This window comes from Dicentrarchus labrax, unplaced genomic scaffold (assembly GCF_905237075.1).
Source record: "Dicentrarchus labrax unplaced genomic scaffold, dlabrax2021, whole genome shotgun sequence".
NCBI classification, from domain to species: domain Eukaryota; kingdom Metazoa; phylum Chordata; class Actinopteri; family Moronidae; genus Dicentrarchus; species Dicentrarchus labrax.
The window spans coordinates 10,315,882-10,343,766 of NW_026136714.1; the positions used below are offsets into that span (position 1 = coordinate 10,315,882).

At 40.8% G+C, this 27,885-nt stretch overlaps 1 protein-coding gene across 4 annotated transcripts; it reads right to left on the reverse strand.

Annotated features, from left to right (window-relative positions):
- Window positions 1-412: 412 nt before the first annotated feature.
- Window positions 413-27,519, reverse strand: nipbla (NIPBL cohesin loading factor a). Of its 4 annotated transcripts, none has more exons than XM_051421595.1 (49): window positions 27,134-27,519; window positions 25,473-25,544; window positions 23,692-23,841; window positions 23,282-23,447; window positions 22,513-22,613; window positions 22,303-22,414; window positions 21,902-22,065; window positions 20,474-20,622; window positions 19,627-19,717; window positions 19,062-19,283; window positions 18,616-18,873; window positions 18,326-18,501; window positions 15,735-15,948; window positions 15,420-15,596; window positions 15,068-15,241; window positions 14,529-14,690; window positions 14,298-14,401; window positions 14,111-14,197; window positions 13,619-13,850; window positions 12,898-13,049; window positions 12,721-12,801; window positions 12,469-12,569; window positions 12,124-12,250; window positions 11,892-11,974; window positions 11,387-11,519; window positions 10,780-10,923; window positions 10,480-10,566; window positions 9,954-10,174; window positions 9,661-9,763; window positions 9,400-9,498; window positions 9,040-9,186; window positions 7,827-7,961; window positions 7,564-7,662; window positions 7,383-7,436; window positions 7,181-7,289; window positions 6,918-7,048; window positions 6,517-6,657; window positions 6,303-6,396; window positions 5,844-5,998; window positions 5,565-5,655; window positions 5,143-5,316; window positions 4,756-4,946; window positions 4,383-4,490; window positions 3,604-3,804; window positions 3,054-3,200; window positions 2,548-2,930; window positions 2,244-2,418; window positions 1,811-2,008; window positions 413-1,715 (listed from the first exon to the last, which is right to left on the reverse strand). In XM_051421595.1, exons 3-49 carry the CDS (start codon window positions 23,753-23,755, stop codon window positions 1,353-1,355), a joined length of 7,080 nt encoding a protein of 2,359 aa, XP_051277555.1. In that variant the 5' UTR covers window positions 23,756-23,841; window positions 25,473-25,544; window positions 27,134-27,519; the 3' UTR covers window positions 413-1,352. The 4 variants fall into 4 exon arrangements, with proteins under 4 accessions (XP_051277555.1, XP_051277554.1, XP_051277552.1 ...); XM_051421594.1 differs by having other exon boundaries at window positions 14,298-14,398; window positions 17,753-18,501; XM_051421592.1 differs by having other exon boundaries at window positions 17,753-18,501.
- Window positions 27,520-27,885: the final 366 nt, after the last annotated feature.

The window sequence follows — 27,885 nt, forward strand, 5'->3', positions numbered from 1 at the left end:
TTAAATTCACATAAACCAAGACTTATCACCAACAATCCCACTTTCTGAGGCTGAACAAAATGAAGCTGCAATCTCAGGTCCTGAATAACTTCTACTCATATTTTGACTTGTGTTTTTGTATTTTTGCATCTAAAAACTGTCTTTAAAGAATCTCTTACTGTGTCAGGGTCCGCACTATGCTCTTATGTTGCGCCAAAGAGACTGGCGAACAAGACTTTGTCATACTGGACTGGTATAATGACAATACATTGAATTAAAAAAGGGTTGTCTGGCATCACTTTGTAGGCACTCTCCCTTGTGTAAATAATATCAACCCTCTTACAGGCCTGTCTGTGCTTTAGCAGTATCCAGGTCCTATACTATTCTTCATTTGCAAAATGAAAAGATCAGATTAACACTTTGAGCAGACAAGTGACAAAGAGAAGTAGAAAATTTATTGCAGTATTTGTTCCACCGAAAGGGTATGAATCCCCTTTCCTCTTATTACTAGGGTGACCTAATACAACAAAATCTACATTTACAAAATATCCTCCTGCAATAGGCCACATATACTGCATGCGTAGTTCGAAATAGAATAAATTATATTCAGAGGACTCTGCCATTGTACAGCATGGACAAATAAAAGTGAACAAAAATAAAAATTCTTATTTTTTTCTTTTTTCGTCTTTTTCCTTCAAATATCTAAAAGCTAAAAGGAAAAACCATCAGGGTGCTAGTAGTATAATAAACTCCAAAAACACTTTAATAAGAACATCAAAAAGACTAATTTCCAACATTCACTTAAGGTTTTATTCTTTTTTTACAGCTTTTTTGTCTTCAGAGATATAAACATTTTAGTTTTTTGTCGTGTTAAACTATGATACAGTGGGAGTAGAAATGAGCGACTAGAATCTGCTGCACAACAGCGAAGGAGCTCCCACAACAATGTTGACAAAACATTTCCCTCCAGGTCTCTTTTCTGATAGCCTTTATAAGGGATAATTTGGGTGAATTATTCCTTTAATGCCTTCTGGATTCTATCCTCTGCACTTGTACACAAACAAAACATGAGCAGTCCCTCTAATATAATAAGTCTTATGTTTTGTGTCATTTTCATTTTTGCAAGAATAACTCATGTAAAAGTATGTAGTGTCAAATATTCTTGCTCTCTTGTGTTTTCTTACAAAAATGAGGAAAGAGAGGAGGAGGGTAGGAATCCAGTGAAGTTTGGCTGTGTCGTTGGAGGTGGCAGGTTGAGGAGGAGGAGTAGGAGCAGGGAAGAGGAGGATTTTGATAAAGTAGAAATGGAGCAGGGGGGCCCAAAAAATAAAAAAAAAGAAAGAAAAAAAAAATAAAACACCACACGGGAGCCATTAGCTAGCCCCTCCTTCCCGCGCTGCATACAGTGAGCGTAAAGTCTGTACTACTTTGTTGCTCAGTTTGTGGTTGCTGGTCAAGGCAATCTTCTTGTAAATGATGTCCGACTCCTTAATAGTGTCCACCCAAGGCACCTGTTTGCGACCATCGCGTTTCTTGGCCTCTGCCCAGGGCCCCGAGTAGGAGCCGGCCATCCAGTGGATGCTGTATCCGTTGGAGGTCTTCTGGATGACTCGAGCGATCTGTGGTCGGTCCTTGTATTTCGGGCAGCAGAGGGCAATCACATCCATAGCATCCACTGTCTCGCTCATACGGCCAGGGTCCGAGGGGTCACCGGCTCGCCTTGACTTTCGAGAGGACTGCAGAGAAAACAGAAGAAAAAAGGTTGCACTATTTTCCCCCCACTTCTTTTGACTTGTCTTTTATAAATAGCATGCGTCTCTATCTATCTCACCCCTGGGGTCCTTTCGTCACCATCACTATCATCGTCATCTGTCTCTGGTCCTGCCTGATTGCGCGGACTGGGCCCTAACAAGGCGCCAGAGCCTCCCAGTAGGGCGTTTATGGCTTTGTTTCTGATGTTAGCGCTGGCAGACGCTTCTCCCTCCTCGTCCTCCTCGTCTGGGTCCAGATGTTCCATCAGAACCTTGAACTGTGTGGAGTGAAAAGACAAAGTTTCACACCCAAAAAAGCAGCATCGACCTCTAACAATTGAATGTGTGTAGAGTTGGGGTACGGCTAATAATTGATTTTAAGGGCAAAACTCTTGACAGTACAATGTAGATGTAAAATAATCCTAACCCTGCAGATAATTAGGACAGAAAATAATACAATCCAAAAACCACAGAAAGATTAAACTGGCCATCAGTGATGTACATGTTACTTACATCTAAGTACTGTCTGACTATCCGCCTCTTGACATCGTTTGTCAGACTGGCGTGAGCCATGTTGTTGGAGATGAAGTCGATGGTTTGTCGTGGGTGGAAGTGAATGTTGTTTTTTCTGTTCACTGCCTTATCGTACACCTTGGCTGACTCCGTCGGAGAGTACTTCTGAATTTTACTGTTGGAGGACAAAAAAAAGTTTTAAGTTACAGCGGTCGTGGCTGAAGGTCTGAACTGGTCAAAATAATTCTTACAGAAAACTTTTGATGTATCAGTTAAGATAAGATTTAAGCTATGTAGATCTTACCTGTCAGAGAATCCATACTGGTTCTTCAGATGCTGTTTGAGCACCAGTAGCAACAGGATGCCCTGAACAGCATTAGCGAAGTCCAAGAGACCTGTGGGACCGTCTGGGAGGAGCCTCATTACTTTATCCACATCCTCCAAATCTAAATCATCCAGATCAGACTCTGACTCTGAGCTGTCAGCAACAGGTTTTCTGGCCTTTTTAGGCCGCCGTACCACATTGTCATCGTTGTCGTCACCACTGTTGTTGATTTCTTCCTCATCGCTCCTCGGAGAATCGCAGTTCATCTTTTCCTCTTCATCCTCCCCATCCGACATGTTCTTCCACTCCTTCTTTACCTTCTTCTCCTTCTTCTCCTTACGCCTCGGCTCCTTTAGCAGAAGCTGGACAGGAGAAATTGACAAGAAAATTGTCTGAAGTCCATATAAATACCTATTACTGTAAACATTACACCTATAAAACCTATAAACATTTTACATCCAAGCTACCTGCTATCCTTGTCCTACCTCTTTGAAGGTTTGCAACAAGTTGCTGCCAGAGACAGACAGGGTGATGTCTATGTGGTGCATGATAAAGAGAGGCTCCTCCTGGCTCTGGTATGGGAAACAGGCGAGGTTGTCGGCTATAAACAACAGCATGTTTACTTCCGTCTTCTGCAGAAAGAAAAAAAGGGGGGGGGAGAGTGTGATCGAGAGTTAGTGCCTGGTTCAAACTCACATAGCAGTGTTTTCTTACAAGAAATATTCATATATGGTCAAAAATAACCTAGTCTTTTTAAATGTGCAAGACAGTAAAATAGTGGGAGCTAACACATTTTAACTATACAGTGTTTGTCATCTCTTTATAAAAAGGTACTGCTTTAAAATCAATGATATTGTCTGTTTCCCTGAGATTTGTATAAAACACTTTGTATTACACGTCTTGCTAAAACACACTGCTGGCAAATGTGTAAAAAAAACACAAAGCAGATGTTCACTTGGCATGCAGTTAATGAGGAAATACCACTTTAAACCGAGAAGTGCAAAGACATGTTAAGATGAGCGCAGGTTGACTCACCGCACTGTCATCGAAGAGGTTCAGCAGCGAGATAAGGAAAGCCCTCCGGTGCTGCCGGTTCCCCCGGATCATAGTGAAGAGGTGGGAGCAGAGTGCTGAGTGGGTCTCATCCTGTCTGAAGCCTCTTATGATGGTCTTACGAGACATATCGATGGCCTGCTGCAAATTGTACGACATCTTCATCCCAGCAACTGCCTTCATCTGTGAAAGAATATGTTGAAAGAGAAGTGTTACAAACCTTTTTCAGTCAACTGTTGAGACAGCAGCAACCATGACAATGTGCCAATAAAATAATGAGACTAAACTCCATGTTGTAGTATTTATCCAGTACTAACAAACTGTACATTGTAAAAAAGGCAATACTATTTTATGTAGAATCTGGCTGTGATGCATTTAACATGCGTAATCCTGGTGTTGGTGCTGGTCTCAGCAGTCAATGGAGGAATAAAATTAAACCACTAGCCCGTGAATGCAGTAAAGCAACTATGGAACATGACAGAAGTGATCTGTTTTGGCTTTTATTATATGATAATAGCATGGATGCACTCTCAGATCTCAGTTAATTTAACACATTTTAAAGTCACATCAATGTAAGAGTCATCTTTGTGTTACAAGTGTTAAGATGATGCTAGATGACGGAGTGACTGTATGATTTTTAGGGGAGCACTGAAAGGCTAAGTTGGAATTCCTTCTCCAGGTACAAATAGCTTAACTAGCTCAAGTCATCAAGTACAAGATGAGCCATAATTGAATTAATGAAACTTCACAAGCCCACTCACATGGATGAATCCTGTATACTTCTTGTCAATCTCCACCAGCTGCTGGTCGGCTTTGTTCCTCATGCTGGGCTCTGGGTCTGTTCCCATTGCAATGAGGTAGGGTACACACTGCACAGACGGGACAAAAAAAGATGTTATGTTCTTGTGCATAAGTACACAGGAATAAACGTACTGCAGCACATGAAATGATCTTGGGGTTAGGGTTATTTTCAGGCTTTAAGATGCTTACACACAAAACATTTTAGGAAAGAAAATACAAAATACAAACAGAAATCTATGAGCGTAATTCTATCCTCAAGATGTGTTATTAAAATGATACTTCATTATCTATCAATTATTGGAGGTTTGACAGTTTCTGGCTCTAACGTCTTACCTGTACAGGATGGATGAGACCCTGGTTGAGTGTGAGAGCTATGACGTTGAGAGCAAAGTGCCGTACACTGGACTGGGTGTGGAAGAACGCCTCCAACACCTGTTTTAGATAAAGCTGCATAATGGAGCTGCTCATCCCTGAAGAGATATCTCCCATCTCCTTCAGATCCTCCTGTTTGGAAAGTTTCTTCCCTGCAAAGACACAAAATATGACATATTGATTATCTATTCTATTACTATATATACTGAGCTGATGTAACACAATGTATTTTTGGTACAGGCAAACAATTTATTAATCACTGAGCATTGTTCAAAGTGCCAATAACAATCTGTGTGACATCAGAGGACGTCACACTGGAGTGTTGAACTAAAAAGCTGCTTTACTTACATTCTCTGTCTGCTTCCTGCATCCGCGTGTCCTCCTCCTGAAGGTATGTCTGGAGGTTTTTGAGGATCTGGATTTTAAGGTTAATGGAGGAGGAGCTGTCAGCCAGGATGCCGTTGTACAAGGACTTCACCTCCTGCATAAACATCTGGCTGGGATGCATGATCACAAGGAAGCCTGAACAATAAACAGCAAAGACACGTAAGAACAATTAAACAATACAGTCATCTCCCGCTGGGGCAAGAAACTGAGCTGGAGCTTCTCTGGCTTTACTATTGGGGTCCTGACACTGAAGCTCAGTGACTCAGTAAAGCAACATCCCACGCTGTCAATCTTTGGACTCAGTAGCAAACGTATACACACACAAACACAAATATGGTGACCTTTGTCTAAACTAATAATATTTAAAAAAGTAGTGTTCTTGCCTAAGCCGATGATGGCTTTGGTTTTGACTTCCTCGTCCTCATGTTTGGTGAAGTATAGCAGCAGCTCGAGAACTTTCTCCTTGATAACAACCTGTATACAACATACACAGACACACAGTTGTGAAACGGCATCCATATAATCTTTTTTTTATAAGAAGCAATACAAGGTGGCAGAGCAATGGCTTTGGTTTCACATGAAAGCTGTAATTTAGGTTGCACTAATATTTTTCTAGCAGTGTCTGAGCACACACACAAAAAAAAGATCAATTGCAATCCTACCTTGTTGGTGCCCTTGAACTCCTCCAGATCAAAATCAAAGTGCCGGGCCAGGGCACCCACAGTGAAGAGTGATCGCAGCAAGAAAGGCTTATTTGCTACCAACGTTGTGCTGTTAGGATCCTCGTGATGCTGAATCTTCAGCTTGTTCAGTGCACCTAGAAAACAAAGATAAAGAATTTAAAGTTTTTCTAAGACCTAGATTATTTGTGTTTCCTATGTTTTTCTCTACCTTTTGCAGTTTTCATGTATTTTCTCTAGCACTAGGTTGAACTCTACAACTCTCTTCCAAAGGAATATTGGGATACACTACATTTATGGAGTTGTGTGGAAAGTTGAAATACAAGTTACATTTTAATGTCTTGGAATGTGTGGAATGTGACACTTCAAAGCTTAACATTACAAACTTCTGTTACCCTTGCAAAAATAGTGCATACAAAGGTCACTAAGTGTGTATCTCACCATAGAATCTGTTGAAACAAGCCCAGACAAACTTGTAGTTGTGCGTGACTTTGTTGACAACAGCTCCAAGACAGCTCACACAGTGCTGGACCACCTAGAGAAAGAAAGGAAGACCATAACGTTATTTCTGTAACAACTCTGATCTCAAAGCAAACCAGGTTCTATAGAGGTGTATACTATATACATTTAAAAAAAAAAAAACACTGTCACACACCGTCATGCCGTATTTGATGATGAGCTTCATGAGGTCTTCTTCAATGGTGGCAAGGAAAGTTTCACTGGGGTGCTCCATTAGTGGTACCACAAGCTCCAAGATCTTTGCCACATTACAGATGACCATGAAGTCATTGGCAGTCTGCAGGGGAAGCAATATAACGGTAATTACAGAAAGAAACTCTGACAGATCGGTGCCAACAATGACTCGATTGAGGGTCCTTAAATTCACCAATCAGACAAATCATCGCAAAAAATAAAGAAAAAAGCACTCTGTTTTCACTGCTAAATATGTGGATTAGGCAGTTAATTCTGTATGTTAGTTTCACCACGCTAATGTAAAGGATCATCAATTATCACACAAGAATAATTCATTTTCTTTTTAAAATAAACTCAACTTACGTTACACTTTGTGGTCAGGTAGGGTTGCATGGTCATGGCATGTTTGACCATGAGCTGGGCCCTGATCTTGCTGAACAAGTACAAGGTGGTGATGCACGCTACTAGCCGTGTTGAGTTTACACCCTTGTTCTCTACAGAGGAGAGAGGAAATAAAAATTACACAAAGTGTTGTTTTTATATATAAATATACATTAATAAGTTTTCGCATTTATCAAAGACAGTGGTTTAAAAGAAAATTGTGGCAGTTTAAATTGGCATCATACCTGCAAGCGACTCCTCGTATTTGAGGATGTGCTCGACCAGATTGTCAACTAGCTGAACACAGGCCTTCTTGGCTGGCTTATACGATGCATCCTCTTCAGACTTGAGAAGCTAGAGCAAGAGAGACAGCAATTGTTTTCAAAAGGTTTCAAACAAATGTATTCCCCACCAGGTGAAGCCCTCAACACAAAATCAAATACTTACATTCTGAAGAAGCTGCTCAAACCAGTCATAGCCGGTGTCTCGACACGCTGCCACCTGCAGAAGAATTAGACATGAGAATTAAAAATACACCATAAATGATACAGGTTGAGGGCTAATGAGAGATAGAAGTATATCATTTTTATTACTGAATACAACAAATTGGTAGGTCGCTTAATCTTACCACATCAGTGATGTTGAGGATCTTTCTGGTCATGGTCTCTTTGTCATGGGCTGGAGTCGGAGTAAACCACAACTTCTGGAATGTCTCATTCACCAATTTCTATAAAGAATACAACATGTGTCATTATTTGCACAACTCTTTCAAACTTTTTTGCGTTGAATAGATTGCAATATAGAGAGATTTGTCTAAAGATAAGCATGAGAAATTAATAGAATTTATGAAAAAAATAATTGAAAAAGACAACAAGTGCAGTTTATCCATACCTTGATACCTTCCTCATCATTGACCCTGCGGATCATCCTCACACACATCTCAGTAATCTTACTGAAGGTTGGCTGCTCCAGACAGATGTCTCTGAGGATCTTGATCACCCGTTTTCTTACGCTGATACCAGTGTCCTGTAGAGCAAAACCAATAAATTCATGAAGGCTTTGCAATATTCTGCAAGCATAACATCAAAAACAAGGCTCTTGTTTTCATTTACAAAGCAACAGCTGCATGGATTGCAATAGCATTTTTCTACCAACAGGTGGCAGTATAAGACCATAACGAAGAGTGAACTTCTCATGAACCCTCCTCAACATTTCCATGACAACAGGCACAACAATTTCAATGCGTTCAATTCTCAGATGCTGAGGACAAAGAGTAAGTACAAAGCTTCTGTGTTGGACTGCATTTCAGTATCGATAGCTTATATTAACACAGTCTGCATGCTGTTGTTAAACTGGCTCCTTATTGAATCATTTCAATCACATAAATGCAAACTTGAAACAATTTTTAGTAACTTTTTTTCCAACTCAACCTTGCAATGCTTTCATGTAAACTCAGGGATGAGAGAAAAAAAAACAGCATTCCTGCTCAAATAGAAGAAGTGGCCCCACTCACACCATTTGCATATGTAATAAACACATGCATGCAACAACAGCTGCATTTCCACACTAGTTTTGAATGAACAGTTAAACCAAGAATGGGTGTTTTAAGAGTTTTGAAGTGCAAAATAAAAGCTGTTTTTCCACTGGTGACAATCTTAAAAGGTGAACAATGAATGGACCACAACTCAAAGATACTTCATCAAAAAGTGTGCTATGTAGGGGGCTCTCGATAAATTAACAAGGGAGATATCAGGTGGTTTAGGCAATAATGGTCTACTGCCAGGGCACAGTATGATAATTAAGATCACAACATAATAGTGGAGTGCAAAGACAATTTCAATGCAATAGGTCACATGCTGAGAAACAGCAGGGCATATCTATGACTCAGGGTGTGGCGTAAATATTATGACAAAATGGTTCTAACATGCATGAGCACAACATGCAGCATTCAACATCATTGCAAACAAGACTCATCCATTGATGGCCAGTACCCAATAGTTTTAAATTTTTCTCATACCTGCATGTACGTAATCATATTGACAGTTCATATTGATTGGATTGCAAGAATGTGTCTACAGTGAGTGACTCTGATTGGGCAACTTACCAGTATCCTCTCTATGAGCATGTCGTAGTACTGCTCAGTGAGTTGGGGTCTGCTGAGCACAAATCTGCCCAGCAGCTCTACTGCTGCTTCTCTCACACTGGTTGAGTTGTCCATCAAACGACCATGGACGCCACGCTGCATGTCGGACTGCAGAAGTAGAGAAGAGAGTGTCAGTATATACACTGGGGAAAAAAGACAACAATATGTCTTGTATACACAACAGAAAAGCAAATGACAGAAAAAGAAAGTACTTTTTAACAGAGGAGAATATGACAAGACATTAAGACAGCCTACATCATGCAGTGTGCGAAATTAATGTAAGATTCAGGCCTGACATATTGTTGTCAGCTGCTCACATACCCTTGCCAGTATGCTGGGGTCCACAGCCACAACCTCAGACAGACATTTCATGGCTTTAGTCCTTACAGCGATGGCACTTTCCCCAAGGACTCGTAAGATCTATAAAAACAAAATAAAAAATACACCAGCCTATGATTTAACAAACTGATGCTTTTCCATTTCAACAGTTTTCAAGACAAAGACAAATATCACCTGTATTATACTGTGTGGAGGATTTATAGATCATTATTAGACACGTATGGTCGAATATTCAAGTCTTACCTGTGTTAAATAAATATCAAAGCTCTGGGCAAACGGCCTCATGGAGGCCAAATAACGCACGATCAGACAGGAGTCCTCATAGTCCACAGTGTCAGAGTTCATTCTGGGGAGAAGGGCAAAGAGGAAGAATGTTATAGGATTATTCAGTCATACAACTGGCAGTGAGATTGTAACTGACAGGAAGCTGTGGCAATTAACAAGAAACAGAGACAGTACGATTATGAAAGGCAGGAATAATCAAAACATTTATGATTATGATTGAGTACATTGCAAAAATATTCACATCTCCTTACTTCAGCGTGGCAAAATGAGCCGGCATGGTCTTGATGATGTTGCGCAGGAACTTCTTGCGCTTTTCAGCACGCTGCATAATTTCACCGGTGGTCTCGATCTCCTTGGCATGTTGTGGTCCGTCCGATGAGTCCTCATCCTTCGGATTCTGGTTCCTTATGGACTTCTCAGCCTCTGTGGTGGCATCCCGGAACCACTGAGCAATGTAGAACTTTCTAGCAAACTAGAGGACAAAGAAGATCTCAGTATCAGATTTAGCAGATAGTAAGAAATTAATTAAACAACTTCCATAACACAGTGATATGTGATATTATAAGTCAATATGTGTGGCTTTAATGTAGCCCTTTAATTCTCAAAGTTTTAGGGAGTTTAAGGCAAATCATTTTAATGATCTTCAGCGTTTTGCTTACATGGGGCAGTTACCTATATCAAGCTGCTTCTGTAAGTGGTTAAATAGCCAGTTTAAAGTAAAAAACTAAAACATGACAGATATCTAAAGCTCTGACAGTCAGTCTTATGTAAACCCACCACCAGAGAGGCATCAGTGTCAGCATTCTCTTCCAAGTAGTCCAGTAGAGCCTTCTGCAGCTGTTGGGTCTCATCACTACCTGGAGCCTTTATAAATCAGAGAGAAAGATCAAAACAAGTTCCACTCATACCAATCAAAATCACTAAATCCAAATTTAGCAAAAAGGTTTGGATGCAAATCTTCAAGCAAAAGAGAAACTAATTTCAAGCTTGTTCCATTTAACTCATATTTGTCACTATAAATATAAACTTATAGTTCAAGAGACAGTGAGGTCATCAAATATAAAGTTGGTCTTCTACCTCTTGTAGGATACGATCAATCGACCTCTGATCCATCTTGCTAGTGACTGCGTCCTTCCTCAGACGGGCAGCCACTGTGCCCAGGTAGTCTAGAGATGCAACTCTTAGAGCCATCTCTGTCTGCTTATTACTGAACTGGTGTACCTGATGGAAGCAGAGAAAGAGAGAAAGGAACAGAATATAAGAGCGGATGTCAGCAAGAAATGCGCTGTTGTGACAGTGTTATGATATTATATTTAAGACCAAGGCTGGCTGTCATTTACACGCTAAATGACAAGTTGAATTACTTTCTACTTTAGAGCATCTAAGTGTTTAAATACTTTACTGCCAAAACTCAAAAAGGTATTGTGTTTATGGCAGACGTCCGAGCAAGGACAGAGTCCAAAACTAGCATTATAGAAATGTCTTAACGAATTACAACATCAGTGCTTGAAATGCAAATGCATACAATCAGATGATGTATTTTCCAAATAACGACTTGCAATCTCCATGTCTCAGCATTATTCCCCTGCTATTAATCTGGATCATCTCTTCTTAAAAAACACACTTTCACCCAAACACAAACAGTTACATTTCCAGTTTAAAGAAAGAGCTCTGTCATACTAACCAGTAGTCTTCCAAGCAGACTGAGCAGCAGCTCTGCAGCAGGCCATTCTGGTTTGTTTACTGTTGAGAGAAGGTCTTGGACAAAGTTCTCAAACAATGGCCGGTAATCTTCTTCTCCTTGCTTACTGCCACACCTGAGGGACGGGATAGACGAAGAAAGAGGCAGAGGAGGAAAAGGGGCAAAAACGGGGACAAAGGGAAAGCATAAGGAGAAAGGATTAATGTTAGCAATAACAATCAGGGGCAGAGGGCCATGAAGCAATCAGAAAATTGAGACATAGAAAGTAAAGCGTATCATACATGCACATGAGGAAAACATGCGCACCATGGCGATGATTGTGGTTCAAAACATATTTCTGTGACTACACAGGCCATTAATGCTCCAAGAGAGAAAAAGTAGTTCTTCAGCATTAGTCCGCACTGAATGCATGTTAATAAATATTTAAGAAGACAGAGTACAACTTTGTAATGAAAAATTACACAGAAGGCAATGGAATGGTAATTACTTTTTGAGGAAGACTGAGAGGAAGTTTTGTGCTGTTCTCATTGCCGTCTCATAAGAGTTGGTTATCAACACATCTTGATCCACCTGAAAAAAGAAAAAGGACTTGTGAGAAGTGTGTGTGTGTGTGTGTGTGTGTGTGCGTGTGTGTGTGTGTGTGTGTGTGTGTTTTTTTTTTTTTTGTTTGCATTTGTATACATTTTATATTTGCTTATGCGGTCTGCTTGATCTCCTACCTTGTCACACTCTTCAAACATGTCCTTGTCGTTGGGGAGATGGACCACACACTGGATCAGCTGCAGCACCAGAGCCGTCACCATTTGGATGTACATCGGCTCTCCATCCTTGTCTGAGCTGTTCAGCCTAAGGACACAAGATATCAGGACACATGATATGTTACTGTCATGGGTATTATCCAGGAAAATAATGTGTTTTTTTTACACTGAGAAATGTTTACCTCTGCCTCTGCTATTACTGTGCTACATTGACGATCGGACAATAATCAGATCTCTTGTTGGTTGCATTATCCCTGCTAAACCTAATGGCCACACATCACTTTGAATTAAAATAAAACAAATTACCTGAAATTCCTGAGGGAGCGTTTGCTGGTGGGCAGTCTGGCCAAAGACGTAAAGATCTCCTCCAAGATCAGCTGCCGATGCTTCTCATAACGCGAGAACACCTGGAGACAGGAAAGAAGTTTGGTCTCTCTCTCACCTTCACAGTTTTGTACAACAGTAAAAACACATGCAAGCATAATACACAAATGGATGTACACAACAGTCAGAGGGGGGGAAACTGGCAATGTAGTATACCAGAAAACAAAGACTTACTGCTGTAACTAGTTTAATGGCACACAGCTGCAGCTCACTGACATTCTCCACAAAGAATGGAGTGATTCCCATTGAAGAAACCTGAAAAAAAAGAGAATGGCATGAAACCAAAGTTGCAATGCAATTTTTTTACCTATACCTAAAACTATTTTGTTTTTAAGTACTTGAAGTTTTTACCTGGAGGATGGTGGTGTCTGTAAGCAGCTGGATCTCCAAGAGCTCAGAGATGTTGCTGACAATGTCGCACACCTTGTTGTACAACATGATAATCACACGTTGCTTGTGTGTGGAGCATTTTGCACGCTTTGCCTTGGAGCTCAACAGGCCACCTAGAAGGACAAGAGTAATCCAGTTAAATACTTTTCTCCAAGTGCGTTTTTGATCATAAACCGTGATAATTAATATTTAGCAGGCACTTCTGTTACATTAAACTGAACTTGAATTACAGGGACTTTGTTGTATACAATAACAGAGCTAACAGATTTATAAACACATTTCTTGAATGTAATTCAGGTCATTATACAAATTAATCTCCAGCCAAAGTGTAAAGTTATTATTATGTTCACTGTGAAGCTCAGTTTATAACAGCTGCAATTTCTGTTACAGCTCATACCATTTGTACATAAGGCATATACTTCCATGTAGGAGGAGTCTATGAAGTCAGTAAAAGAGAAAATTGGATTTTCAAGTGATAACCCTGTAATATCCAGAAATCAGGGATCAATTGCTGACTAATTTCTCCATCTCTCAGCTTAATTCTTGGATAGTTTTTCATTCATTTATTCACCACAAAACTGGTGAAAGGTTCTCACACAATGGGCCACAATCCAAAACTCATCTATTTTGTTTCATTCAGATCACAATTGTATAAAGGCCAGGGCTTTTTGTTTATCCTTACCTCCATGTGGGTCCACCCTGTAGACCGGGTCGTATTGTGGATACAGTGTGTTCTGAAGATGGAACTTGGTGTATTGTAGCACCCGCTCTATGACGTCTTCTATGTAGACAGCCTTCGGCATGTTTGTCGAGGTCATGATGTGAAGAGCCGTCAGACATGCGTCTGCTGACTTTGTGACTCTCTCCATTATCAGGTCTCTCCAGAGCTTCTCCTCATCTTCAGCATCATGGTCCTGAGGTTAGAAAGGAAATAAATAAAATAAATACAGAAATAAACCATTATCTGGAGGCGGAAGGTTTTTAAGTCAGTCTAGCAAAGAAATCTTTTGTAGCATTTTAACAATTCATGTTCTGCTTTTGCTGCCAGTGAAAGTATCTTTTGATTTCTGCACATGGATTATGTATGCATTTCTGCAGTCAGTACATTTCTCATGTTGGTTAAATATCACTGCAACAAATATTCAACACAGAAATAGGGAGGAAGGGAGCTCACATGGTTCATCAGGGTGGAGAGCTTGGACCCATCCTGGATATTCTTTTCCAGTATGTTTAGCAGCTTCACCAGCTTGTCTGATGGAATCTACAACAACAACAACAAAGATAATTATTATACATTATTTAATTTTATCTGAAGCAGCATCACACTTCCACATCAGTCCAACTAAAGTATAACCCCATACCCTGCTGGAGATGCCCATGGCCTTAATCTTGGCGGACTCGCTGCCCAGTTCATTCAACTGGTGTTTACCAAGCAGCAGTTCCTGAGGTATCTCATCATCATCTGCTGTTTGAGGGGGAAAAAACCCGTAACATTAGACAATATCACAATAAAATACAGCAAGGTTGCTGCATATCTATTTTCAAAATGGACTATAGTGGCAGTTTGAAAGCCAATTAACACTGATATTTACCCATGGTAGTGAAATCCACATCCTCCAGATTCTCCAGTATGTTGTCAATGCTTGCTAAGAACCTCTTGAATGTGGAAGAGTCCATCAGCTCTTCTTGAGTCAGCTTGGGTTCATATGCTTTCCGTTTCTTCTGCTTTTCCTTTATCTTCATTTTTCTGGCAACTGAGTGAGAGAAATTTCATCTTAATTTTTGCTGTCATGTTTTCATTCCGTGTGCCAGATACCAAACACTGTCTCTTCATTATTGTAAGAATCTTTTTGCAGCTCTTTGGGTTTCAATTGGTCACATTCACCTGGCACTGACAAGTATATATATATATATGCATTTCCTTGCCTTCTAGTCTGCCATATCATGTAATTTATCAATTTATTTTTCTGTATATGGACATCAGAACATTACTCCCCAATCTAATGGGGTATTAGATTTAACTGTGAAGGCCAAATAAAGACACTCTTTGCTGTTCTATCACTGTCACACACATTTCAAAAGAAAGAGAAACATAATTTGAAATGGTGTGACACACCACTTGAATACCGACCGTCACTTATGCTGGGTGGTGGTGAATCTTCCTCGGAGGAGTCTCTGTAGCGGCTCCCTGAGCCTCGTCGGCTGTCCCGGTGCCCACTTTTCCGATGTTCCCCTGAGCCACGACGCTCCCTTTCCTCGAAGTCCCAGGCCCTGTCTTTCTCTCGGCGCTGCCGCTTCCTTGCAGCTGTAGAGATTAGAAATAAAGAAATCAGGCCCTCAAGTCTAAAAAACTGTTATATGAGAATAACACTAACAAAAAGTAATCTCAACGGGCTTCCACAGAATATTTCACAAATCAAATGATCAAACCTTGCATTAAGATTTGCAGCAGGAACTAACAAGAATCCAATAATTTGACTCACACTCTCCATTTGCATCAAAGTCTTCATCCGAGCTGACTTCAGCATATTTGGGCTTCTCATTTACAGTGCTTCGTTTCCTCTTGTTCATCTTTACCCGTTCACAGAGGGGCATGGTTGACTCAATCTCTGCCAGCAGCTCTGGGGGAAGCTCGTTCAGAACTGCTGGGTCCATGCCACCTGAAAATTGGACAAAAAAGATTTTCAGGTTATGAACAAAAAGGTAATTCAATTTTTTTTCTTTCATCTTCATGTAAGAACATGGTACACAGAGATAGAACATGCTGTAGTAAGTTGAATGAAAGGAGCAAAACTTACTTTTGCCAGATTTTCCTGACGAGATCCTGTTCTTTCCAGACTTGCTGTGCCGGATGATCCTCTGGATCTGGTCAATGGAGAGCTTTTTCACAAGGACTACAGGCTTGGGCCTCTTCTCAAAGTCCTTCACCAAACCTAGCCTCTCCAGTTTAACCTTAGGCTGGCCCCACACTTGACTTTCAGTTGACCCACTGCCATCCTTATCACGTTTGATCTGAAAAAAACAAAACAAAACAGAAAGGAGTCAGGAAAGCCCTCTGCGATTGTCGTGTTTGAAGGTCAAAGTTCAATAAATTTCACACTTTGAAGGTTTGGACAGAAAAACATGACCTTTGTTTACAGAAAAGAAAATATGATAATAAAATAAGATAATAAAATGTAAACAATGGATCAAACTGATTGACATGGGATTAGATTTTGATGTTAGTTTCCAGTATAGTTTTCCGGACTTGAAGGAATACTCCACCATTTTTCAAACATTATCTCCATATCTTAAACTGTAAGAGTAATGGTCAATGCATAGTGCACTGTCAACACTGCAGTGTTGGCAGCAACTCCTCCCAGCCACTAGGGGTGACGGGCCAAAACTGGAGATGCCGGTTGTGGACCTTTGCACTCGTCAACAAAGTAACACTTCAATGTTTCTTGGCAATATCAGCACAACAAAGTTTAGGTCCAAGTATTGCACATCTAACAAGTACACAATACACTGCACATACACAAACTCTGGTTACACTAACAAGGACTTAATGTCTCTCTTCTGCCTGTTGCTTTTTGTTGGTTAACCTTTGAGCTAGAAGCACTGGCTAAGCTAGTTGGCTAGTCATTAATATCTGATTTTGAAAAAAGGACTGATCAGCAGCGCAGCATAGACTGGTATCTTACTGGACAACGCTGCAGGTTTGTTCTGCTAAAGGTGCTGACTGAGAAGCAGTCCTGAGATTTTGACTACAAAAATTTGATGTACAATATGTAACAACTCCCAACTGCCTGAAATAAATGAATTAGTTAAGGGTTTTTGACTAAGCAGCTAGCAAATGTTAGATGTTTTTTTTTTTTTTTTTTCATAAATGAAGCGTGTAAGAGCCTGTTTACTGACGATTCAATTCATCAAGTACTCACATCAGCACTAAAGGTAAGCATATTGCTCTGGATGTCTTGTAGCTATTTCAATTATATGCTGAAAATCTTACATTTGTGTATAGCACATTGAGTATGTGATTCAATCCATTCCAGCACAGAAAAGCCAGTAGCCAATGCCAAACACTTTTTCACATCACAATGTCCTACACACTGATGACTAACAAACACTGATGATCAACAATTTAATCAAAACTTAGCTCTGCTGAGAAGAATAGAGTGGAGCTCTCACAATAAATTAAGATTGTTATTGTGGTCCCATTAATTTGACCTATGCCAGTAACCTTGTAACCGATAAATAGCATAAATAGTAAACAGCATGTTTTCAGTAGACAAGCTATTCATTGTGGGTACGCTTTGTGGGTGATTAGCTATCAACTTTGATTGCAACCACTGGCAGCGTAATCTAGGAGCATGTAACTGTAACTGCGTCATGGCAAGTGGCTGGGGGTTGCTTTACTCAACAATGTCTTGCCAATAGATATCGTAAGCTTGACTGTCAGGTCAAAATACGCTTTTCAGTCCAATTCTTTGAGATGCCGGCAGCAAGTGCATTCATTAGACTTTTACCAACAGGCAACAGCTGAGAAACAGCAGTGGAGCATTTCTTTAAGTTATTTGCTTTTGTTTACATACAGGACAAAAAAACTTAAATTAAACAAAACAGCAACTACTTTTAACAAATGGTTAGGTGTAGGCTAATGTGTTAACAAACTCTTTAAGGCCACTCCCAGGAATAAACAAAAGGCTTACAAATGGGAAAATAAAAATGTAAACAAAAGTGAGCAGTGGTGAGATTGGTTTTGTGAGATTGCAGGCAGTGACAGTTGAATGATTGGTAGGTGGGTAGATATTTGGTTTGGGTCAACCCAGATCACCTTAGGGATCTGGAAGTTCTTCAGTGCACCACTATGGCCTCCCAGGAGATGAGCAGGGAAAGAATCTGGAAGTTTAGCACCAGAAGCAGAAGAGGCTGGTTTGGAACCATCTGGCCTATTGCTCCGACCAGGCTCTCCAGTGGAAGAAGCCCGATAGCCAGACCTATCTCGGTCACTTCGGCAGCGAGAGTCGGGGGAGCGTCGGTCTCGACCACCTGTCTCGCTCCGATGCCGCCTATCTCGGTCAGATTCTCGGTCTCTGTCACGTCCATGTTCCCCTCGGTTTGATGACTTTGGCATGTCTCCCCGTCTGTCTGAGGACTTCTCATCGTGTCGGTGCTTTGATGACTCCCGACCCTCTCTCCTGCTGTCATGTTTATCAACCCTGTTCTTGATGACTTCCGGTCGACCATCTGGTTTCAACCGCAAAGCCGTGTCAGAACCTTCCACTGCAGCCGGACCACTAGCTGGTTCTTCAGGCCAGCGTTGGGCCTCAAGGGCTGGAATAGGGGCAGCCAGACAGGGGTCGAGCTGGCCATCAGCTCGGCCTGCCTGCTGGAGGTCGATGCTCACCATGAGGGGAGGGCGGCTGGCACCGTTCCCAGCTGCAGTGGCCTCTTGTGGGGTCAGTTTGCCTGCATTGCCCCCTCCTGTTGATCCACTGCCTGGGGCACCCGTGGGACCACCTGGTCCTCCCGCACCTGGCTCCAAGGGGAAAGAGTCCTGTTTTCTCTTCTTCAGAGGCTTGTCTGTAAAGAGAGAGACATGAAGATAAAACTTGTAAAACCTCTTTAGATGTACATTCCAAAATATTTTGATTTCATGTTTATCCATTCGGCCATATTTAGAGATACTCTACACACCTTTATCTTGCACCTCCTTTGAGCACTTCTCACTGGCCGCCTCTCGTTCTATCCTTTCAATTTCAGCGAGGGCATCCAGCTCTGCCTCGTCGTAAGGGGAACTGGGAGGCTGGAGACCACTGGCACCACCTGCTTGCTGGGAGACCTGCTGCTGTTGCAGCCGGGCTCCTAGATTTTGTTGGAGAACAGGCACCTGCTGAAAGCCCAGTTCTGCCTCCATATTGTCAGAGTTCTGGTCCATGCCTGGCATTACCTCACCTGAGATATTAACAAAAAACACATTTTACAGGGTTGTACTTCATTAACAGGGCTGATGGTTTCCAGTAATTTCCAGAGTTCTGATGTACAAGATTTATTATTCGCTCTTAAATGAGATATGGTGGAAACTGAGTAACAAAATGATGGGAATACAGCTAAGACTGAGATGATCAAAAATCTTTACTTACCTGGGGTATCGGACTCATTTGACTTGACCCTGGATAGCTTAAGGGTGAGTTTTGTAGAGTCCTTGTTCGGAGAGCTTACGATGTCGTACATATCTTTCTCCTCTTTCACCGCTGGGGGTTTCTTCCTTAGCTGGAGCTGCTGTTTCTGGTCAGGTCCTCCTTCCCTTGGTGAGGGCGCATAAGGAGGTGGTGACTGCAGAATCAGCGGGGGACGAGAGCCCGCTGTGAGGAAGCAACACCAAATAGAGAAGGAAGTTATTTATTAAAAGGCACGTGAAAATAAAATGACATAGTACTATGATAAAAACCCGACAGAGCTGCGTCTAGAAAAGGCATTCCACTCTACTAATGTGCAATGCTATATAGGAAGATAGCCACTAAGACTGGAAAGAAAATCACTGTTGCATTGTATCACTATTGAGGGATAATGACCTCAAATTATTCTGTTGCTGTGAAATTCAAATTCTGAGTATTACAGAGCCGGTAGCAGCTGTTCCCTAAATGAAAAAAGGGTAGGCAGGGTGAATGCACTGTAGTGCCTCCTTTCTTCTTCCAGTGTCCTTACGTTTGGGCGTTCCTTCACTCCCTGCTGGGGAGCAGCCAGACTGTGGAGACCTCAGAGGGAAAGAAGGATTCCTCATGGTGGAGTCACCCTCCTGGACAACACACAGACAAGACAGGTGTAAACTGCCAGGTATGAACTTTACACTGCAACTTCAACCAAAAATTTACTGGAGAAATAGCTTGACAGAGTTAATGGTAAATTTGTGTTGCTAACAAAGCTCCTCTGAGGGATTACTGACTCCATCCTGTGAGTACCTCTCCATTGTATTTACACAACTAATGGAAATAACTGGAATTTGACATAAATGCTCTCCCACAATTGAAAATCATAATGCTGAGTATATTTTATACCAAACATTGCAGTAAAACCTCCTCCATAATTTATGTGTTTATATCAGCGTTTTCCCTAACTATCTTTCACTTTCTCATGCGCATCCTCCCTCAATGGGGAAAAAAGCTAGTGAGATTCCACCTCAAACCCAATGTCAATGAAGAAAAATTGTTAATTGAAAATATAAATGGAAAATCCATTTCAAAATTATGTTTATTCTCTTCAGCCTCTTTAGTTTGTTAAATATTATGCCTGAATTATTTCTAAATCTGGTTGTGCACTGTTGTCTATTGCACAATAGATATTTATCAATTTAGCAGTGTTTTCTATTTTTTCCACCATCTATATAATGTTTGGAGAAAATGTATTTATGACACACATTACAAATATTCCAAACCTTATTTTAAGAATTTCTACCTGTACCAGTAAAATAGCAGTATTCATCACTGTGAGCTCGCCGTTCATTAATAAACATATGCACTGGTTGGGTAGTAAACATATCTCATTCCAGTCGTACCTCATTGCTCAGTCGGTGTACAATGTTCAGGTAGTCCTCAGTGCCGTGTCTGTCTGAGTGGTGGTTGGCAGCGTTGCCCATCTGCCCCGATACTTTGCCCTCATGGATATTTCGTATACCACCTGGAACCATGGGACTGGTCACAGACACTGCCAGACAAAAGAAGAAAGATGTCAAAGGGGTAAGATTGTTTTTTTTTTAATTATCCATAAGTGAGGAAATAATATTATTAATCATGAAAGAAAAATTGCCAAACTGTCAATGGTCACCCTGCAAAGACATGGGAAGATTACAGTAATTTTGACGCAAAATTCACTAGATTTTTATATAAACATTTAATAATTAAACTGAAACATACAAATACATCTAATATTAAGCTCAAATTATGACAAAAAATAAACAAATAAATAAGCTTATCAAACATTTACTGCACTGCAATTTCTTTTAGTAAATAAGTGAGTACTGACAGGTAATATCAACCCTACTTAACACCTGGGCTAAAGTCATGAAATAGTCTATACTACTGAAAACTGAATCAAATTATTTAACATTAAAGTATTCTATTTAATTTTACCATATTTTATCCAGTTCTTGCTTAAAGGGTTTCATTTTTTTATTGGTTTTTTTATAGCTTCCCTGTTTTGAAGCATGGGACACTTTTGTTTTATTTTTGAATTCAGAAAATGTTCTTGTTACTATGGCCCGAGCAGCAAAGCATTTTTTATTCCCCAATGAATCACATTTTTGGCTGCTGTAACATGCTTGGAAACTCATGAAATGCAGCACAAAAAAAGTGGTGGTGAAAACTAATGGATTATGTGGCTCTTGTAAGTGGGCGTGGCAAAATTACTTGACCACGCCCCCTAATAGCAGCCCCCCAGGCACGTTTTACTGATATGTATGAAATATGAAAATCTGTACGCACGTGTATTGTTAGAATTTGGTCAGTGCAATCATCATCATTAAAAGTATTTGATTTCCATGACATTTCCACAGCACGTTCTACACAGGATCTGCTGTTTTATAACACAACCACAGCACACCTTGACATGAGCAGATCATGAGGGCCCAATCCTCACTACTTGCAGCTTAAATTTTTATAAAATATTCCGAATATCCCTGGTTAAACATATAAACTATGTGAATCGCAATAAATATACTAAAACAATAAAACAACGAGGCTACACTGGAGGGGTTTAACTGTGAAGTGTGCATAAATGGTAGAACGAAGGGACAGAATTTTGTCCACATATTTGTCTACAAATCCACAGCTGCTAATCACATGCAACATGTGCTGAGGTCTTTCAATGAATCATACAGATCACCCCGGTACACAGACAGACGCAAGAAAGCACTGATCCACATTTCAGACCTCTGTCTCCTCATACATGCACAAGACCATGCAACACACAAACTCAATACACTCACCTTGTTGTATCTGTTGGTGTTGGTTATAGCTGGGTGGTTGTTGGTGGGGATACGGCTGTATGTAACCGGGGGCAGGGCTCTGCGGAGTGTAGGGGCTCGGTACTGGACTGTTCTGCTGGCCAATATACCGACTACTGGAACCGGTCTGGGGTGACACAAACCGGCTGGACAAAGTGGAAGGAAGTTGCATGATTATTAGTGAACATAATAAGGTTGTATAACGTAAAGACAATATCTTTCTTTCAATTAATCTGATACATATGCATACAGAAATGTATCCAAATTAGATAACATATTGTGATGCAACTAAGAAATACCAATTAAAAAGAGGAGAAAATATGTAAACAACAATTACACATATAAGTGTATATAAATCAGCTCCTTTTTGCAGCATGACTCACCTTGGTGGATTGGGAGAAATTGCAGCCGGCTGGAAGTTTGCAGACTGGGCAGGGCTATGCATGGAATTTTGGGTGATCTTATACGGCGGTACCATTGGCTGCTGCATTACATCTGTGCAGAATGAAAATACAGCAAATATCAACCCGAAGCTCATCTTTACGACTGTATGCTTTTGTGACATGATGTGCAACAGGTAAGCATCTCCGTACTTTTCTCCCTGAAGATGCCAGGGTTCCTGGTCAGCATGGTCTGCAACAGCAGTGGTGCATCTCCCTCTGGCTCATCGCTACCCAGGTTGTCCTTTAGCTCTCTGAAACCACACAAACAAGTTCAGTCACATAAAATGGTGAGAGCAAGATAAGTAGGTAGCACACTTTGTGGCAAAAAAAAAAATCTTAAACATGCATGAATGCAAATATGTATTGATTGCATTATTTAAATGTACATTTGATTTATTTCATAAATATGTAACCTATAATTCAGGGTTGTGAGATTTAAGTGAAAGATAGCCATCCCTTTGATATTTTCTGCTGTATTAGGACTTATTTTGTGCCCTCAAACAAAAGTGAGCTGACCATTAAAGTTAAATAGCAATTTTTAAACCATAATTTTAATACACAATATATAGTTCTTGACTTTCTAATATGTAGTATTTGCATCTAGCAAATGTTCCCACAGGTAAATCATTAACATTTATTCTAGCTTCTAAGTGTAAAGTCTTCCATGTCTCCATCTCATTAAAAATTAATCTTTTTGCATTTCAATTAGTAAAGAACCCTAAGCAACATCTCCATCTGCATAAGTCAGTGGCATCCCTTATGTTGCTACACATTTTTATTGATCCTTTAAAGCCAAGTTATGTCAGATCCCACACTGACAGGCCAACCACTTTCAGGCTAACAGATTGCCTCAGATAGGGCCTGTCTCTCTCTTAAGGCTCAGGAGACAATTTTGCCATATAGACATTTTCATACTCACATGTGCTCTGTGGAGACCTGGTTGAGGCCATGGGCTAGCTGGGAGGCCAGATTCTCATCCCGACAGCCCAATAGGCAGGTAACTTCCTCTGCGATCCTTCCATTGTATAGGAGGCTCTTAGTGGTGGTGGCCGGGAGAGGGGAAGGGAGGGGCAGCTGGTTCAACACTGAGACGAAAAAGAGTGATGATGGAAAGGACAGAGTTGGGGAGGTAAAGAAGATGAAAAAGAGAAACAGACAGGGTGAGCAACAAGCGTGACCAACACGGGACACATGGTCGTAGCAAAGTAGAGAAAAGACAGAATCACAATTGTAAATTTACATCTGTTCAGACAGCTTGGCATTTTACACAACAGAAAACAGAAACAAAACTGTGAAACTGTGTTTCAAACACGGCTGTGTGTCACTCACAGTCTGTGAGGCTAGCGATCCCAGCAAGAGTGGTGATGGGAACATGAGGCATATCCCCATTCATGCTGAAGGTGAGGGTGGGGGAGTGTATTGATACACAGGTAGATCAGGGGGTCGATGGACGACACCCGTCCTCACATCTCCTGACACCTAGGTGAGAGGAAGGTTAGTCGGGGGAGAGAAAGACGAAAAAACAGCATAAGTGATGGACAAGACCAAGGACCAAGAAAGAGGGCAAGACTTACAAGATTTACAAAATGAGTAAAAAGGAGGCAGAGAAAAGAGGATACAATGAAATGTACAAAATTGAGATTGAGAAAATAATCATAATTGTATTCAGGCATGTGGAATCAAATGAACAGTGACTGTAGAAACATTTGCTGTGTACACGACTATGTCTGCCCTGATGCTGTTTTTAAAAGGAGAAGTGGTGTCTGCTGCATCATCTGTAAGCCACAAATAAATGTGTCTTATAAGATCTTGTCAATCAAGATAAACTGTCACGTTCTTTACTGTATAGTTAAGCAAGATCTCTCCCTTTTCACTTGTATGTCTAGTATATCATTATCCATGTATGTAACTGATCCATAAGGGGAAATCCTCAGTGTGCTCTGCTTGGGATGCAGGGACACAGCTTCAGGAATGTCACAGTCTTACTCAAGAAATGTTCAACAGGTACAAATGCACAGAGGACTAAATCCAGGCTTTACGATTCAATCACTAACTATCAGACCACCCTGCCATCGATGATAGTATGTTATCTGACCGGTACATATTATAAGCAGCAGCAAATCAACAATGAATTATCGGGGTCCAAGGTATTGATGACGAAAACCTTTAAGGGCTCGTGATTCCTGACACACCGTCCTCAGTATACTGACTGGTGCTTATGAGTCACTTAAATGTCAAGTCAGATTACTTAGATTTTCCCTAATAGCAGATATGAAATATACACACATCAGGGTGGTTACCAGAAAAACGGACGCCGCTTTTGAAAGTTTGGCTTATTGGGTTGAACAAAAGTAAGCGGTTTTGTGGAAAAAAGCATGTCATGTATCATACTGCCAGTATGTAAATTTTTTCAGTAACACACAGCTCCAGCGATAATGGACTAGTGAATAAACCTTGACATCCTGTAGGTGCTGTACTACGTGTGGGTATCAACATTCCTATTTTCCCTCCAATTTTTGTCTGACTAGATTTTACTTATATATACACTTAATACCAGCAGTACTGTGAAACTGAGTAAGTAGTCAACTAATGTCAGTCTTTGTGTTACTACCATAGAAGTGTATTCCCTTTCATTAATTTCAAAGCATAGGGCTCTTCGCTCACAGCTTATTATGACAGATTGGCACAAATTAGGGCCCTAAGTAGCACTTAATTTGTTTTAAATCCCTTTGCTTGTTAGGTGTCCTTGACCTCTCAAGAAAGACTGTACAGGAGGTCAAAGAAAGCGGAGGGAAAAGCCAGCTGCAATTTTCAGAATATCCAAACGCAGCCCACGCTTCATGGATGAACCTGATTGCTACATCAAGCCCAAAGAAGGCCAGCACAGGGCTCTCTTGTCATCTACATTTCTCCCCATGACACAACGTTGAGATGCAAGTGTTTACATATTATAGAAATCAAAATTTAATACACTGATTACATGCACTCGCCTCAACCCGTCCCTAACAATGTATTGACAAGTTGTCCTAATTAAGCTTAAACAGGCATCATTATTATTAATAATGACATGTCAGTGAAATGACAAATGACTCAAACCATCATAGTAATACCTTTTCGAAGAATTCTGTGCAGTCTCGGGTGGACTCACTGACATTTCAGATAAAAAGTCCTACTCCTTATATCTGTTGAAAGAGAACACGGCTCTGCATCAGACTTTGTGACATAAAACTACATTTTACAAACAGAGTTGTGCCTACAAGAGTAAAACCAAAATAGTGTCAGATAGAGCATCACAATATATACCGTCACACATGCATTTCATATTTGCAACAACCAAGTCATCCCTGCTACACAAAATACAAACTTAGCATGCAAACAGTATGCAGCAGAAATCTTTTTTTTTTTTTTTTTTTTGGTGAGTTCTAAGTAAATTTGTTCAGCAACTTATGCTAAATACTGACACCACACAAATCTGTAAACACAACGTTGCAACCAGACGTCAGTGCAAGACGATCATCGAGGGGGCAAACAGCAAATCTGCACAACATCACAGATCAACAGATGGATGTTGTAAACATTACATTAGCTGGCCGTAACGTTAGCATGCTCGGTCTGTGTGCTCTTCCTCGGTACGCAGGGGCTTGGCTGACAGCTGTGAGACTGACAGGCAGGAGGCAGCACAAAGGAACAGATGCACTGTGATGGTGGCGGCAGTAACGTTAGTGGGGGGCTGCATCCTCCAGTAGCGAACAGCCACCGCACTCACTCTGCAAACTGGCTAACTGCAGGAAGCCATCAAACTGTATTTGTTGTGATAGAAGAAGCAAAAAAAAAAAAAAAAAAGATATATATATTTATATATATATATATATATATATCTAAGATCCCCACCAACAACGTTAACCTGTCTGGCAAACTCTGAGAGTAAAGTAACTATAGCAGAAGCAACGTAGCTTAACGCTCAGTCGGTCGTCAGTCAAAACATTTTCAAAACATAATAGCAACCAAAGCCAACATCAGCCCTGGCAAACCCCTACAGCGACATTAAAACACATGGTTATGAGTCAAATAACACAAAAACAATAATAACCAAAAGAGTAAGCCAACGTGCAGTTGATGTTAGCATCCATTTAACTGTTTATCTTAGTTAGCCGCTTTGCCAGCTGCAGCCCGCTACTTGCGAACAAAACCCAACAGCGTTACAGTGCCAAGAAGTTGACTGCCCTCATCTTTCGAGCCAGCGGTGAAGCTAGTGTTATCACTCACGACAGCAGCTAAGATTACCCAACAATAGTCGTATTTTTAATAGCTAGCTATGCTAACTAGCTCTAACTGTTGTTGCTTAGCTTCCAACGCTACTCCCCCGATCAAAAAAAAAAAAAAAAAAAAAAAAAGGGGACGGCAATTCAAATAATACAAGGAAGCGATAATCGGAGGTTAATTAATGTTAGTCAAATTCCTCTGAGCTCGGAATAAAGAGTGAGTGTAAGTATATGTAAAGGCACCGATACAGACTCTTTAATACCGTGGCAACGGCCCAATCCTCGGGCTCGACAAATGACATCCAGTTAAGGCCGTGCGCCTCGGTGGAGCAAAAACACACCTCAGCTAGCTTGGCTGGCTAGTTCGCTAGCTTCCGTTACCTCCCGGTCAACGATTAACGACGCCGTAGGTGGTCAATCAGCAGAACATTTTATTCGCGTTATTGTTAATAATCGCAATTTTTTAAAAAAGTTTGGTTCACAAAAGGCAGACGGGTGATTATATTTACCTTCGGATGTTGCGTTCAAAAGGGAGGGGAATGTTTTAGCTTGGTTTGTGTCCGTGTCCGTATCTCTAGCTCCCCCTTTCTTCTCTCTCGCTGCTCCTCCAGAAGGAACTCGATTGGCTTGCCAAGCTAGCTGGTGAGCTAGCTTGCTAGCTATCAACAATAATCCGGGTCGGACTGATTCGTTCTTCTTCCGTCACTCGAGGGTGAATGTTTCAGCGTACATTCATGGGGAAACATTCGTTCTTCGGAGTTTCAGTCGGTCCGCGCCGACGTAAACAATAAGTGCAGCCAATTTCGACAGTAAATGAGAAATATGACGATTGTTGCGATCATCGAGAGGCTCTCCTCTCGTAGAACAAAATGCCGACCGGAAGTTCTGCCGTCTGACTGACCAAAGATCTCAGGAGTGACTCCCTCCATCGGCGCCAAACAAAATGCCATGCGACGTTTCGTGTTAGGGCCGGCGGGCGGCGCTGTAACACAAGTTTACCGTCTCTTGATAGTAGTAGTACAGTCCCTCGTACATCTGCTATAGCTAAAAATAAAACATATAAACAAATCATCATTCTGGTGATGAGACAGGACGCGGAATTACCATAAATATCCATATAATCACCATATAATCTGTTTTTTTGATGATACACTGCAAACTAATAGCACAATATTGTTGCTATATTATTATTATTATTATTATTATTATTATTATTATTATTATTATTATTATTATGTGTGCTGTGATGGAAGAATGCAGA

Excerpts from the sequence above, each read along its gene's own strand:
- nipbla (XM_051421593.1), bottom strand. The coding sequence starts at position 23,755 with ATGAATGGGGATATGCCTCATGTTCCCATCACCACTCTTGCTGGGATC. Across the intron at positions 19,284-19,626 it reads GAGTGAAGGAACGCCCAAAC|CGGGCTCTCGTCCCCCGCTG; the intron begins GTAAGGACACTG and ends GCTTCCTCACAG. Across the intron at positions 2,009-2,243 it reads TAGTCAGACAGTACTTAGAT|TTCAAGGTTCTGATGGAACA; the intron begins GTAAGTAACATG and ends CACTCCACACAG.